The sequence below is a fragment of the Onychostruthus taczanowskii genome, unplaced genomic scaffold, assembly GCF_017590055.1.
Source record: "Onychostruthus taczanowskii isolate IOZ18803 unplaced genomic scaffold, ASM1759005v1 scaffold7, whole genome shotgun sequence".
NCBI classification, from domain to species: Eukaryota; Metazoa; Chordata; class Aves; order Passeriformes; family Passeridae; genus Onychostruthus; species Onychostruthus taczanowskii.
Window position 1 is genome coordinate 12,038,144 of NW_024504786.1, and position 15,424 is coordinate 12,053,567.

Consider the following 15,424-nt stretch of genomic DNA (forward strand, 5'->3'; position numbering starts at 1 on the left):
GTGGTAGAAAGTAGTAGAGATAGAAAAGCAGGATTATAAAAGTGCCTAAAAATATCAAGAGAAAGCAGGAATTATGTATTCCACTGGAAATCCACTTTCTTTTTCCTTTTTCTTTTTTTTTCCTTCTCCCTGTTTTATCTGATGCTCCAGTTTCAGGTTAATGATAACCCCATAATAAATAGCATTTACACCAGTAAGAAAAGTATTAGAACAAGGATGAACTGTAACAAGAAAAACTATTTCTGATAGCTTAGATGTAAGTGAGAAAATTCCTCATTTTAATAGTGACTGCTTTGAACTTAGAGACATGAATACTAAAAGGCAAATGGGTCATAACTAAATGTGTTAAAGTTGTAAGAAGAGGTTGAAAGCAAGATATATAGTTAAATTACTTTGCCATGCAAGTCAGATACACATTCATTGACAGTGAATCAGACAGAGTAATTCTAAGAAAAGGCCTATGGGAGTTGCATATTTTATGCTATGTTTTATTGTCTATTTGGAGGTTTTATGCTTAATGCATACCCTTAGACTCCCACAAGATTACATTGTATAAAGAAAGCACAATTAAATATTATTGCAATTTTTTATTGGGCAAGTGGAAACAAGGCTATGGGGCACCTTCTCCTACAATATTAATTATACACTATTTAGCTTCCTTATATGTGTTTACTTGGTAATTAGGAAGATTCAACAAATCATCAATATTATATTTTGAAAGAAAACAGAAGGAAAAAACACCATTTTTTTTTTCTTCACCCCAAATATTTTTCATCCAAATCTCCCAGATTTATTACTGTAATGGTCATGTTGCCAAGTGCATAGAAAATCCTAGGGCTGGTTCATGAATTTTCAAACCAGGCTGTAGGACGCCTCACTGCTTTAGCAGTCATAGCACCAATATCTAGACACAGCTCTTATGGGCAAATTCTGCTATCATACCTGCTCATGTATCTCCTTTTGTCTTTTAGATAATGAAAACTGCAAAGCACAGTTCACTAAATCCATTTCCTCTTTGAGCTCAGTAAAATAGGTGCTATTTCCTTTTTGCATGCTCATTCCCCTATAATAGTTTTGGGGCTTCTAAATTGAAAATAATTTTTAAAAAATATTACAAATTAGTAAGCAATGTTGTCAGGCCAGTCCCAGAATTATAGATCTATCTTTAGGGGCGTGTAGCTCTGTAGGATGTGTGCACTCATCCTGCATGGGAAGGGTAGTAGAAGCAGCAGTGATGGCTGGCCAATCCTCCTTCAAATCCAGTCTTTATAGGAAGGCTGGATTTTCACAGCAGGTCTTTTTTCCAGGCTTTGGTTTGGCTTAAATTGCTAACTCATTAGGTCTCAGTACATAATAATGTATGGTTTGTGAGGTGAATTTGAAACTCAGAATTTAAATACATGCCTGTAAATTTATGTACTGCGGCATTTCTTTATCAAAACATCCCTAAAATAAAATCTCTGTTCTCCTTTTTATATGTAAGTTCTGTAATAAAACATAGTATTTAGGTAATATTTGATGTCTTCATACATCTGTAACTTTGCATTTAATGACAGGAGTGGAGGTTTAGTGAATATTCATACAAAAGCAAAACCACATCTCACATGGCAGGTGTAGACCATTAGGAATACAGCTGTAAAGACAGCTACTTACTTTGGGTAATGAAGTTCAGGGATTTTTCAGTGTAAGTCATCACATGAAGTGCATTCATCCCATATTCCCATATCTTTTCACTCAGACTGCAGCTCACCCAGGGTGAATAAGGAACAAGAAGACCATATGGAGTATGTGGTGCTGCAGCTCGGAGTTTACGTGCCTCGAGTGGTGTTTAAGCAGGCTGCTGCAGGCGATAGGCAGGAACATGCCATCGTGCTGGCTTTTAAGTGTTTAATCAATATGCTGAAAGAGAAATATCATCAGAACTGGCTTGAAAGTTTCAAAACATACCAAGATAGTTCTTTTTAATGTATCAACTATGTTACTAAAAATTAATTTTACATACTAAATGTGAATTATAGTGTATCTTTTTTTTTTTAATAGTAAATTACATGTGACTGTGTTTGCATTTCACCCTACTTAAGGAAACACTGCATTCACAGAAATACAACATCAGGACAACCCAGAATTATTTTGATAGTTTTTTTCTGGCTATACATTCATCTATATCCTTTTCAAAATATCATGATGTTTATGTTACTATTTTTGTCAAAGTTGTGTATGCAAAACAAAAGCATTTGAAGGATACATTGCAATGTGGACATATTTCATACATACCTGATTTTTGCAAACTGCAAGAACCACTTGTTAAGGGTCTGCTTATATCTTGCTGTATCAGATGTGACTTGCCCACAGAGATGACCTCTTCCCTCAGTCAGTTGGTTTGATCCATGCAGTGCTAATGTCTTTCCAGAATCTGTTTTTCAGATCCCAGTGCTTCACTTTCTGGTCCAGTCATAATACACTGAGGTTTTCATTTTAGTGCTAGAGTATTTGTTCAAGTCCATAGATTGTGCGTTTTTAATCTTCCTTAGAACAATGGTGAATAATGGCCCTTGGCAGGAGATAATGAAATTTTCTTAATTTATATTTTCAAGCAGAATCTTCAATTGAAAATGGCATCCTATGGCCTGCAGACATAGCTCTAGTGCAAGTTTCAGGGGAGCTGTAATAATAATGCAGTGCCAGCAGTGACGAGGAATGATAGGACAGTGAAGAAGCAATTTAAGAAAGAAAAGAGAATGTACCAAACCTTTATTGTAGCATATCTAATGATCTGCTGAAGATTCCCAATAGCTTTGGGAGCATGACAGGAGAAACTAATGTTATCTTGCCAAAACAGAAGCCCCTGCTTAATCAGCAGAACAAGATTATTGATTAAAACACCTCGCACAATAGATTGCACATGGAATCTCATCTCCATACATTGCACATGAAAAAGTGCAATAATAAGCATAAGGTAATAATCATAATAATAAAAAAAAGCAAAAGCAATTTGTTGGGAATTGTACAAGTCAAGATTAGAGTTGAAATACAAACAAATTATCATGGAAAATACAGCTGTCCTTGTAGCTGAGCAGAGAGGATGGATGCAGCAGGGACAGGGCTACATCATGAGCAGAAGATAATACCAGCCCTGCTGGAGCTGCTTTACTTTCCTTTTTCTTTCTGTATTCATCTGAAATGTGAAGGGCCATTCCTCATTTGCACAGTCTTCTTCCTGAGGTGAAAGGAGTTCAGACATTATACTGTAACTGTTAATTAAACACTCCATTTGATTTTTAGATTACTCTAAGTGATGCATGTGCATTATGAAGATGTAACCTTTCTTCATTCATACTAAAATACAGAAGGAACGTGTGTCAGAGTACACAATTGCTCCTTGCATTCATGAGAATAGTGATAATTCCTGCATTTCCCCTTGCAAAAGTGTTGTCGCTGCTAGCACAAGAGCCTGAATTATCATTCTTTCATTACTGCAGTTAGTCCTTTCCTAACTATCATTTCAATTTTAATTCATACATTGCCTCTCCTAAGTTAACTGTTACTGAGTTATACAGACTTCTTTGCTGATCTGCTGTATTTCCTTGTAAATGGCAAAGTCATTGTGTCATAAATCTTTGTGAATATTGTGAATTCTTCTTGAGTGGGAAGACATTTCTCAGTGTGCAATCATATGAATTTTAAGATTCTACATAATCCCCTGAAAATGTCCATATTTTAACATATGCTGGGGAAGTATGCACTTAGGTAGATTGCAGAATGCTTAAATGGTATTTAAACCTGCAGAGAATTCAAACAGTAGATTACAAACACTGAAACACCAGAGTATTTGTGATTTGTCTTCTTTGCAGAAATTACAGCTGGTTTGTATCACACCTTCATTATAACAATTCTGAAAGAGTTTGAATTGAGAAACCAAATTAACAATATATCATGTAGAAAAAATAACTTTGGTTAAAATGAATGAGGGACTCCCAAGTTATTAATCAGTTCAGGTTTTTGAGGTTTGACTTTTTAAATTTTTTTTTCCTAATGATGTCTAGGCCAATTTTGCAATTTCCAAGGCACTTTATTTCTATCATAGCCTTATTTTGGAGAATCATGGGACACAAAAGGTGCTTGCCCATTACAAAAATAAATGGGCCACCAGGTTTAAGGCTGAAACAGTGGAATATCCTCTTCTTCAAGCACAGTGTTTCTAAGTGTAAAGGTTTCTTAAAATTATGGAGTTCTGCTGTAGCAGTGATGAGGTAGCTTTGGTAATCTGTAGCCATGTAGGATAATCTGCTGTTTAGTGCTATTTTGTGGAGAGTAGATTCTCTTTTATCTAATGTGCTACAGAATTTGGAGCTTCTTGTCCTTAAGAAGCTCAGCTGAAAGCCTTACCAATTTGTAAAATGGTTTTTGCAGACAGTAGCAGAAGTATAGGCCAACAGATAACAGAAGTATCCCTGGTTTTGCAGCAGACAGAAGGCTTTAATTTATTCAGAGAACAAATCACAGTAGTATAAATTCCCTGAATTACTTGTCTCAGAACTACCTCTACAAAATTCGCTTATTCTTCACCTCTTCTCTGTAACCTATGAATTAGGATTGACAGCTGCTATAGTTGCTGTTGGTTTTTATTAAAAGTCTCACTCTAATGGAAATATGACCTCTAAATAGGTAAAAAAATATTACCGTTACCTGTATGTCAGCTTTTAAAACTGTGTCTTTAATTTGAAATCTTAGAAGTGTATGTAAATTGCTCAGGTTTTATAAAATACAGCCAACAGTGCAGCAAAATCAGTGATTTGAATGTGCAAACCTGTAACTTAAAGCACAAATACACTATTCATGTAGTTATTCAAGTAATTCCACTTCTTGGGGAAGTGCTGGTGGGCCTGGTAGCACTGCTGTATACTGCAGCAGTGGACATAACTCGTTGTTTTGTAACTGGGGTCTTAGGTTTAGCCAAAGGGGCTGCAAAAGGTGACCATGTGCACAGCAGGTGAAATTTTTCATAAAGGACTTGTCAAAAGTTTTTGGCGTGTTATCAACCTAGTATGAAGTTCTTCTCAGTTTCCTGGCTGATGGCAGCATTATGAATCTTTTACTGAGAGAAAAGGAAACTGAAGAAAACAACTCTTCACAGGGAAATTAGTCTATCTTTTTCTCACTGCTAAATATGACCTTGGTTAGCTTCATTCTCAAGCAATTTCTCCCAACATGTACTAGTTTTATTTTGTAACAAATAAATAATTCTGTCTTAATTGCTGCTCATTTGAGTATAAAATAAAATTTTCATACAGCTTAAAGCTGTGGAAACCATCATACTGAAGATGCACTAGAAGAAGTCTTGTAGGAATTACTTTGGCTTCAGCATAAGATTTTTGCTAAAGAAATGCGAATTTAGAGAAATTTATTACAAAATGCTACATCCCAGATTTTCTCATGCTGGTTAGTGTACCTGAGGTGTGGCACATAAAAACCCCTGCACTGGGGATATTGCAGAGAGGTCTGTGAGGTTTGGGGCCACATTGCCTTCTGCTTCTGCAGCCTCCATCTACACCACACACACAGCAGCAGCACTCTGTCCTCCATGGGAGGGGCTGTGTGCACGTTTTCACATTTTACACACTGAGTACAGTGGTTTTCTCAGCAAGCTGGGTGCACATTTCACCACTTCACCCTGGGTCTGAAGCCACTGGGTGTGTCTGAGTCGTTCCAGGCTCTGCTGCACTGACTGGCTGAGCCTTTGGGGTGGGAGTGGGGTGGTGTTATTTGTGCAAGAGCTTTGCCCTCTGGAAAAGGTGGCAGATGAATTCCCACAACCTATCCATATCCATGGTTGTGTGTATACAGAAATCCCTGACTATTTCCAATCAGTTCTGCAGTGATGAGGCTTATGATGGTAGAAATAAGCAACTTTAAAATTCTTTTTTTTTTAAATTTAAAAAAAGAGGAAAAATATAAAAATAGTTAGCTGATCAACTCAGAGAGCTTTTGTCTCTGAGTTTGCTCAGCAGAGAGGCACAAGCATGTCCTGACTGGCTCTATCCTAGTTTGATTACTGTATAAAAAAGGAAGTAATTTATAATAGAGTTCTTTGAATATGTTTGCTCTACCTTTTATGAGGTAGCATGAATTATTCTAATAGCTGTTGGTGCTGTACAGCTGTGGAAAGCCACTGATACAAGGCAGATTATTTTAGCTTGGGTTATGTGGTATTCAGGAGTATGGGAAGAAGTAGAGCAATAGAGAAGCTGATGTACAGCTGGAGTCAAAGACTAGTCTATTACTGAAGTTCAGACTTCTGTTATTCAGTTTGCTGACAAACAAAACTAACCCCTGGGAAGATCAGCCAAGCTCTTTCCCTTTTAGTCACCAAACTCCCTGACCTTCCTTTTTTTTTTTTTCTTCCTCTTCCTCGTGACTGTTTTCCTGTATTACATTTTGATTGTCTCTTCAAGGTTCACTGTTCACTTTTAACTTCCAAGCTAATTTTTTGGTTTTTTGTTTTGGTTTTTTTTTTCTGGAAAAAATAATAGTAGTCTAAAATCTATTATTATTATTATTATTATTATTATTATTATTATTATTACTCTTCAAAAACATTAAGTTCAGTAGATCCTCACAATTAGAGGCATTGTAATAAAGGTTTTTTCTTTCATTGTTAAGCAAATAATTGTTATGTTTCAGTCTCCTCAAAAATACATCTGAATTAATTTTCTTTACTGCTTCCTGTAGCCAAACAGAGGAAGCTTAGAGTCCACCAATTGCTCCTAAAATAATTAAAATGGAAATGCTAATGTTCTTTGTCTACAATAGCTCTTCTAACCAAAATAATTTCCTTGAGTCACAAGAAAAATCTCTCTGAGAAGTAAAGCCATTCAGCAGGATGTATGTCTCTAAAGATGGAAGGGATTACTCGTTGTTATTATGCATTATTCAAAATTGCACATTTTTTCAATCATCGTCTTTGCATTTTATTTCCATTTTATTGAACAGTAGTGTCAATTCAGTCTAAACTTGATACTTGATACAGCTGTCTCTGATAGTGGGGACAGTTAAGATAGCATAGATCTCCAAATTTTTAAGTATAGAGCCTGAACTGAAATATTGCCCTGAAGTCTTCTTTTGGACTTTGGCTAATTAGTATTAATTAACTTTGTTGTCTTATGGATTGAACTGCCCAAGTGTGAAGAGAGTTAGCACTGAATGTAGTCCTTTAGTATGAACTTGCAAATTAAATGTAATTTTAAATTAATTAGCTTGCTTTCTTTTCCCATTACAGGTGCAACAACCGAACACAGTGTATAGTGGTTACTGGGTCAGATGTGTTTCCTGATCCTTGTCCTGGAACATACAAATATCTAGAAGTTCAGTATGAATGCGTTCCTTACAGTAAGTATAATCTTTTTATTCTTGCTCACTTCCTCTGGCCCTCACAATTGAAGCTGGAGTGCTGTTACATGGAAAAGAAGCATATGTTTATGGCCCATGGCCCCATTATGCATGCAAAGCACTTGCAGACTAGGGCCTCCAATTAGCTTCACAAAGTGTGGAAGGAAGCCATGGTGTGATGCTGGCCAAGTGTCTGTCTGTGTTCTTAAGTGTTTGGCTTTTAAGGCTACTGTTTTTCCAGAAAACAAACTCAAATTAGCTATTCAATAGGCCAGATAGAAATTTGTACTTTTGCCCGCAACCAGTTGCTGACAAATTGGCTTGGCTCACAGACTTGTAAAGCAGGAATTGACTTCAATTTTAATCATGATCTACTTGAAAGGCTACCTGCTGCTGTGGTGACTTTGGGTGCACAGCAAAACCCAGCACTGACATTCAGAGGCAAGTGACCCAGTTGGGGGACATTGTAAAAGGATTTTGTGCTTCGTTATAAACGAACGCAGATTCAGAGTGAATAATTCATTAATAAGGTACTCACACTGCGTTCTTTAAAAGCAAAGGGGAAAAGAGTGAGAAAGAAATGTTTGCTTTTAATTGAAAGACAAAATGTCAGTTGTGTCTTGAATCAGCTAGCAAAATAGAGTTTTTCACTGAAAACAAAGTAAATAGTGAAATCATGATGAGACAGAAAAATGTGAAGTTATGGTTACTTCAGCAGTTTTGTACAATATTCTTTATAATGCCAAAGCTCAGTAGTTTTAGACATACTTCTTATTTCCTTGCAATAATTAATGCTTTTTTTTATTGACATGTGTGCATGTTCATGAAAGTTCTGCAGATTCGACACTTTTAACTGGTTTTGCTTTCTTGTAAGGTCATTCTTTGCAGTGACTTCTCCCTCATCCTGTAACTCAACAGAGAAATAGCTGTGCTTGCAATGGAATTTGAGCAGTGCACTGATCATTCCCTTGAGTTATTATTAGGCATGAATTTCTTGATTTGCAGTAATCCTTAACTAAAGTCGTATTTTCTGTTGGTACAGGAAACTGGCCAAGTCTGAGATGCAAAAACACTGTGGTGACAGTATATATTGAAAAAGGAAGGAAATGAGTTCTGGCATAAGCAAAGCCATGCCAAAACTGTCCATACTGTTTCCTGCAAAATTTAGAATTCTCAAACTGAAAACTACTTTGTACTGCTTCCATACTGAACCTTCACTGTTGTTAAAGGCCAAGCACAGATCATCTGTTTTCTCTTCATTTCTGCTGTGTCATTGTGAAATGGTTGCTTGCTGATTTTTTTCCCTGTACCATTTGTAGGTTTGGAAGCCTACTGCAAACAGTGATCCCTAGTACCATTCCTCCTGTGTGTAGTATTGGTGGCTTGTTGTAACTGTTCTTCTCGTGCCACTTTTGAGGAGTGATGTCTTACCCCAATCTAACCAAAGTTTTGTTCCACAAAGACCACTTCTGCTTTAGCACTATTTTCATTTCCAAATTCTCAGAAAGAGGGCAGTGCACCTGATTCCAAAACCTGAGGTCAGTCAAGTGACAAGAAGTTACCTTTCCAGTTCCAGTAGGCTAGCTCATAGAGGAAAATATGTAATGCAAATAATGTTCAAACATAATTTTTTATGCTGTTTTAGGAAGAGCAGTGTGGATATGTTCTACTGATTGGGTATTGCTATCTCCAGGAATCTTTTCTTTTCCAGTTTCAGAAGTATAGTGCCACAGCGCGGCCTACCCTGTACTCTAACTTGTAGTTACTTTAATTTTAAAGTGCTTATTTTTGTCAGTTGCATTGGCCTACCCTTTGAATTCTGTAATTCTGTGTCTGTCATAATTCAGGATTCTGGATACTTTCCTGTTTTTTCAAAGTCTATAAGTTTCGGAGTTTGTCAACTGCAGCATGTACAGTGATGACGCTGCCCAATTCCAGAACTGTAAGATGCATCACCTGTCATTACCAGCAGTCATCAAAAAGATTGCCAGTTACTAAAATGAGTTTTGAAGATTGGTTTCAAATCACATTGTGCTTCAGTAGCCATTTTGATTGTTTACTCTCTTTCTTCCCTGTCCCACAAAGCCTATCCTGTTATTTTTCCAAGTCTCTTTTTTTGATGCCTACTGAACTCCAGTTACCAAATCTAAATTTTATTTCCTTTCTTGTTCCAGAGCTCCTTATCTAAATTTACAGAATGACTGAAATCATTAGATTTGCAAATAGCAGCTGTATCAGTGTAAGAGACTTCTTAGGAAGGTAGGATAAGCTTTTGTGGGCCCAGGAAGGGAGGAGTTTAGTGATCACAGCACTTCTAACCAAAGTTCATTTATTTCATTAATTTCATCTTCAGTTACTGCAAGACTAAAAAATTTGCAGTACTCACTGTGGTGGCTTTCAGTCCATGAGAGATGACAAACAGCAATTTTAAGAGGTTTTGTGGTGAAAGATGAGAGTTCTTACGCACTGGAGTTGCTGTCACCCTTGTACAAAATGCAGTTTATGAGCTCCTCTGTGTCTTGCTGGCCTCCAGAAATACATAGCTGCTTTGCTTATTTGAAAGTACTTCATTTTGCCAATTTAATTAAGTTTGAAAGTACTTAATAAATGCTTCCTTTTTTGTATCTCAAAGTGAAAAAAAACCAAAAAACAAAACAACAAAACATTTTTTCAGACGCTCAGTTTGATCTCAAACAAAAATTCCAGACAAATTTGATAGGCATTGCTTTGTCCTGAAATAATAAGAGTGCTATCAATTAAATTACAAAGAGATTGAGAGTACTATACTTGACATTTCTCTCACTTGTGCTTCACAGTGTATGTTGGCACTTTGACTAACAGAAGCCAGCCCTTTTATAAAGAACATCAAAAGTGCCATTTTCTATATCTGTGCATTTTTATTATTTATTATTTATTTATTTAAGCCTATTTGGACTCAGGAATTCAATAGAAAGCATTTTAAAGTGTTTTATTATCTCTCTCTATGTATTGATTGGTCTTTGCAGCATTTGTTTATTTCAATAAGCCCATCTGTCCCTGAAAAATGTACAGCTGTATACCAATGCATGCAGAGCAGACATGCCAGTAATGATTTTATTTATCCCTATATTTTCCCCAGCTTCTCCTATTACTAATTCTAAGCAGGTACAGTATCAATATTGCTCTTTGGTGAGAAATAAGCACATGCATAGAAGTTCACAAACAGAATCATCTGAAAGTCATTAATACTAATGGTGAAACATAAGAATTCACCTCAGAATACATCTTCTGTTTACTCTGATAAATCTAGAATTACAAATTACAGAAAAATGGGTATTTTACCTGAAGATGTATAACGGTACAAAGGCTAGGAAAACTACTGCTCATTTTGAAAATATTGACACTCTCTAGTTCACCTGTAAAGTTTTGGAATTGTTTCCTGAAGAAGCACTAGATCAGATCAGCCAATATCATTCCCGGAATAATCATATGTAATTTTATTTTTTATTAAATGAAACTGAAAATCCAAAACTTTATATGAAACATACAAAGGCATTTTTCAGGATAATATTGTAATACTGAAAATGTAATAGCTGTGCAAATAGTTTTGATACACTTCCCTGGTATCAGCAGCTACTGCTGCACAGCTTGGTACATCTGTCATTTTCCAGGTCATTTTATGAAACCAAGGGAGCATACTTCAAAGGCCACAGAGTATATGAAATAGGTTTATTGCAAATAATTATTGAAAAGCTATTTACTAGCTGGGCTTCAGCTATATATCTTTCTGTAACTTCCTTAAAACTTCCTGGGGGAAAAATTGCTGTAGTAATATAACTTTATTAATTGGGTTCAGTTTATGTCTTCCATGTATGGTGGCAGGATGGATGTTTGTTTTAAACACAGTACTGTCCTTGCATACTAGCTTGCTGTTTCGGGCTTAATCGATGATGCTGGAGAATATCTGAATGAGCTAATTGTTAATTTTTTCTTCTCTTTTCCTCTTGCTTACTGTGCTTTTGCTTCTTTTTTTCTAGATGATTTTGCTTATTCCTTCTAGTCTGATTTTGCAGTTATAGACTAAGAAGTGGCAAAAGTTCTCAAGATTAACATTCAGGAAAACAAATAAAATACAGCCTAAGGAGACCCAAAGGGTGCAAGCTGCTTTCTTTGCAAGAAAGAAAAGCAGGGAAATGTCTGGGGCAAAGATGGGGGAAGTTTAATAATCACATATGCAAACCTATATAATTAATATACTGAATTTTGTATTTCTAATTATCAATTAATACAGTATATGTGCACTTGCACATATATGATAAATTAATATGTTTCTTAAAAACCAACTTGATTAGCGTTATGCTTTTAGAAGAAGAGTGTACATAGCATGTATTAGTAAAGTAATTCATTATTTATTCAGGTTCACTAAGTGAAACTACATGTCAACATATCTGTATTCCCTCCTTAATCTGCTAAAATGATTGATCCATGTTCATTTGAGTAACCGTAGAATCTCTCTCCTGCTAGGTTATCCTGTTGTCTGTTTCTCTTTATCCAATATAGAGCAGTTCTTATTCTCCCTATATTTAGCGTCTGTTACTAATTTAATCTTTTAGACTAATAGTCAATTTATGTTAATCTTCTTTCTTTTTTCCTTGCACTTTTTTATTTTTCTTCCGATGCTTAAAATAGAAGTGGAGCAAAAAGGTAAATAACGTATACAGTCCAAACCCCAGCTCCTTGTTATGTGCCTTATGGATGTTAACCTCTTCCCTTCCCCTCCCCACAACACTCTTATATTATGATAATCAGCAGGATCTCATAAGTACACCTCATAAAGAAGTCGACTGTTTGCAATAAAGTGACTTGGCTGCTTAAAGTAGGTGGCGGGGTATAGTGTCTGAAGTACTTGGGCTGGAGGGAAGACTCCCTTGCTTTTTTCTCTCCCTTTCTCTTTGTCTTTCTTTCCCTCTCTTTCTCTCACCCTTGGGTAAATTCTTGTTAATCAAGTGTCATCTTGCCTGGCTTCCAGAACCCTCTCCATAGCATGCCATGGTTACAGGGTTTCCTGGTCTGTTTCATTCATTGCTTTGGTTGTGTTTTGTTTTCTCTGCTCCTAATTGCTTTCTCTATATACCTGATGATTTGTTTTGTTCCTTTATTTTTAATCGAGGCACCTCCTTTTTCAGCCTCACCACTTCTTAAAGTTCTAAACAAGTCAATGTGATTTTTTTTTTTGGACTGAAATGACCTAGCACACTGCTGCACATCAGCTAAAAGCTCTGGAGTGTTAATGTGTACTCACTAAAAGTCTGAAACGAAAATGCAAGAGTAGCTCTACATTTTCAGTTGTCTGTGTATGCCATTGAGCCTTGGTCTGTACTAGTGAAAACAGTTCCCATCCACTTTCCATACTGGTACAGCAAGAACATGGTAACTTTAAGAAAAGTGGATGATAAAGGGTGATAATTGCATTAATTATAACATAAGGTATAATCTAGTGCCAATTAAATTGATTTTTTTTTTCTTCCTGACACAGTCATTATGATTTACCTACCTTTTTGGTTTTTTCTTCGTTTTTTTTTTTTTAATTTTTATTATGAGACAGTCTTAATTTAACATAATTCTTGTCTTACTTCTCTCTGTGACTGTTAGTTTTTGTTTGCCCGGGGACGTTGAAAGCAATTGTGGACTCACCGTATTTATATGAAGCTGAGCAAAAAGCAGGTGCTTGGTGCAAAGATCCTCTCCAGGCTGCAGATAAAATATACTTCATGCCATGGACTCCGTATCGCACGGATACTTTGATAGAATATGCTTCTTTAGAGGACTTCCAGAACGGACGCCAGCAGACGACGTACAAACTCCCAAACCGAGTGGATGGTACTGGATTTGTGGTGTATGATGGAGCTGTCTTTTTCAACAAGGAAAGAACTCGGAACATAGTAAAATTTGACTTGAGGACTAGAATTAAGAGTGGAGAGGCTATAATCAATTATGCTAATTACCATGACACCTCTCCATACCGATGGGGAGGAAAGACTGATATTGACTTGGCAGTTGATGAAAACGGCTTGTGGGTAATTTATGCTACGGAACAAAACAATGGGATGATAGTAATTAGCCAGCTGAACCCCTACACTCTGCGCTTCGAAGCCACCTGGGAAACGACCTATGACAAGCGGGCGGCATCCAATGCTTTCATGATCTGTGGTGTCCTGTACGTGGTGCGGTCGGTGTATCAGGACAACGAGAGCGAGACCGGCAGGAACGCCATCGATTACATCTACAACACCAGGTTAAGCAGGGGCGAGCACGTGGACATTCCTTTTCCCAACCAGTACCAGTACATCGCAGCAGTGGATTACAACCCCAGAGACAACCAGCTGTACGTGTGGAATAACAACTTCATTCTGCGATACTCCTTGGAGTTTGGCCCGCCTGATCCTGCCCAAGGTACGAATTTCTTTTTTTCCTCATTTTTGATCTCTTGATGTTTCCATTCAGAGAAATAAGTTACAATGTTTTTGGTCTTAGATTTAGCTCATGACAGAAAGCCGAGGAAGGGTTTTTTATCTGCAGTGTGCTAAGCTGAGCAGCGTTACAGCAGTGCAAGACAAATTTGCAGAACCTGTGAAGAAAAATAGGATTACTTTATTTGGTTTACAGGCTCGTGCTGTTCTTTTTTTGCCTTTTTTTTAATTATTTTTTTTCCTTTTTTAAATGCAAGTGCATAGCTTTTCTGGTTGAGAATGAGTTGGGGAATTACTTACTTTATACCATCAGTCAGTTTGACTCCAATAGCTAAACTGAGTTGGAGTTGCTTCATGCTGAGCCAGAAGCCTGTTCCTATCCGCTCAGTGTTACCTGCCTTCTGAATTGATTACAGCACACATGCAGACCTTTTAACTTCTTGGCGCCAGCAGTGGAGAGCAATGTGTGCTGGGAGGTCCCAGAGGAGATATATGGGGTTAATGTGCAATACCAAGCATAAGTATTTTTCTGCAGCCCTATTTTCACAGTTTTTAATGTCAGGTTAGACAAGATTGTCTGACATCTTTTTAGTAGATTTCTCAGTAAGCCCCTTACAATTGCATTCCAGCTTGCTAGAAGTTAGTACTACTTCCTAAAATGAAAGATACTAACTGCCAAAGGGAAAAGAAAAATGGAGGTCTTTAGGTGTCAGAAATCCCTAAAAAATGACATGAACAGGCACAGCCACATATTAACATCTACAGAGGAAAGTAAATACCAGGAGAAATGCTCTGTGGCAGAAGATATATGCAGCAAAAGCTGCTTTAGCAATGAAGGTAATACTTCACTTCTCTCATCTAACTGCTATGCATGTTTAGCAGCCATTTTTTCTACTTCAAGAAAGTAGTAATAATGGCTTCTGCACATGAAAAGTTGCTATCCTGCTTCAGCAAAGCTGATTCATGCACAGCAGTGCAAACTGAATTATGCACACAATTATAACAGCACACATATAGCTTTTCCAGGTACAAAACTGCATATGAGGCAGCAGAACAGGGTGATGTAGAACCCATAAGCATAAGTTAGTGATCTCCAAAGCCATAATGATCTGTCCAGTCTCCTACAGAGCTCCCTGACAATGCCTGGCCAGGCTCAGGCAGGTTACAGGTGTTTGGGGAACTGGCCGGCTTTGTTCTCTGTACATTGAGAAAGTCCATTCCTCAGGGAGGCTTTGGGGCTGCCCTTAGCAGAGAGATAAACCACCTATGTAATTAAAAAAAATTAAAACTTTCATTTTCATAAATTCTCATGCATGCCACTTTTCATTCAGTTCAGCTGAGACAAAGATGCATTTTAAATTCTCCAAAGCTTTAAGAGTAAGAGAAGAAGATGGAGGTGCAGGCTCTAAGTAGCTTTTGCAGTTCAGTCAGCTGCTGTGAATGTGAAAAAAGCTAATCTTTAAATCACTGCATAGAAGAAAAAGTGTAAAAGCAAAGCAGGGGCAGAAAAGGCTTTGTGGAATCCTTTGTTCTCTTTAGTAAACCTCCAAACATCTCCTGTAAGGCATTTCTTAATGTTTTTATTATGA

The 15,424-nt window shown here is 37.0% G+C and overlaps 1 protein-coding gene across 6 annotated transcripts in view; it reads left to right on the plus strand.

Annotated features, from left to right (window-relative positions):
• Positions 1-15,424, plus strand: part of ADGRL2 (adhesion G protein-coupled receptor L2) — a 321,354-nt gene that overhangs the window by 263,019 nt on the left and 42,911 nt on the right. For all 6 annotated transcript variants that reach the window (XM_041421361.1, XM_041421359.1, XM_041421363.1 and 3 more), the window contains 2 exons: positions 7,277-7,386; positions 13,018-13,818. In XM_041421361.1, the coding sequence (XP_041277295.1) occupies positions 7,277-7,386; positions 13,018-13,818 (911 nt within the window). The remainder of the gene's footprint in view (positions 1-7,276; positions 7,387-13,017; positions 13,819-15,424) is intronic.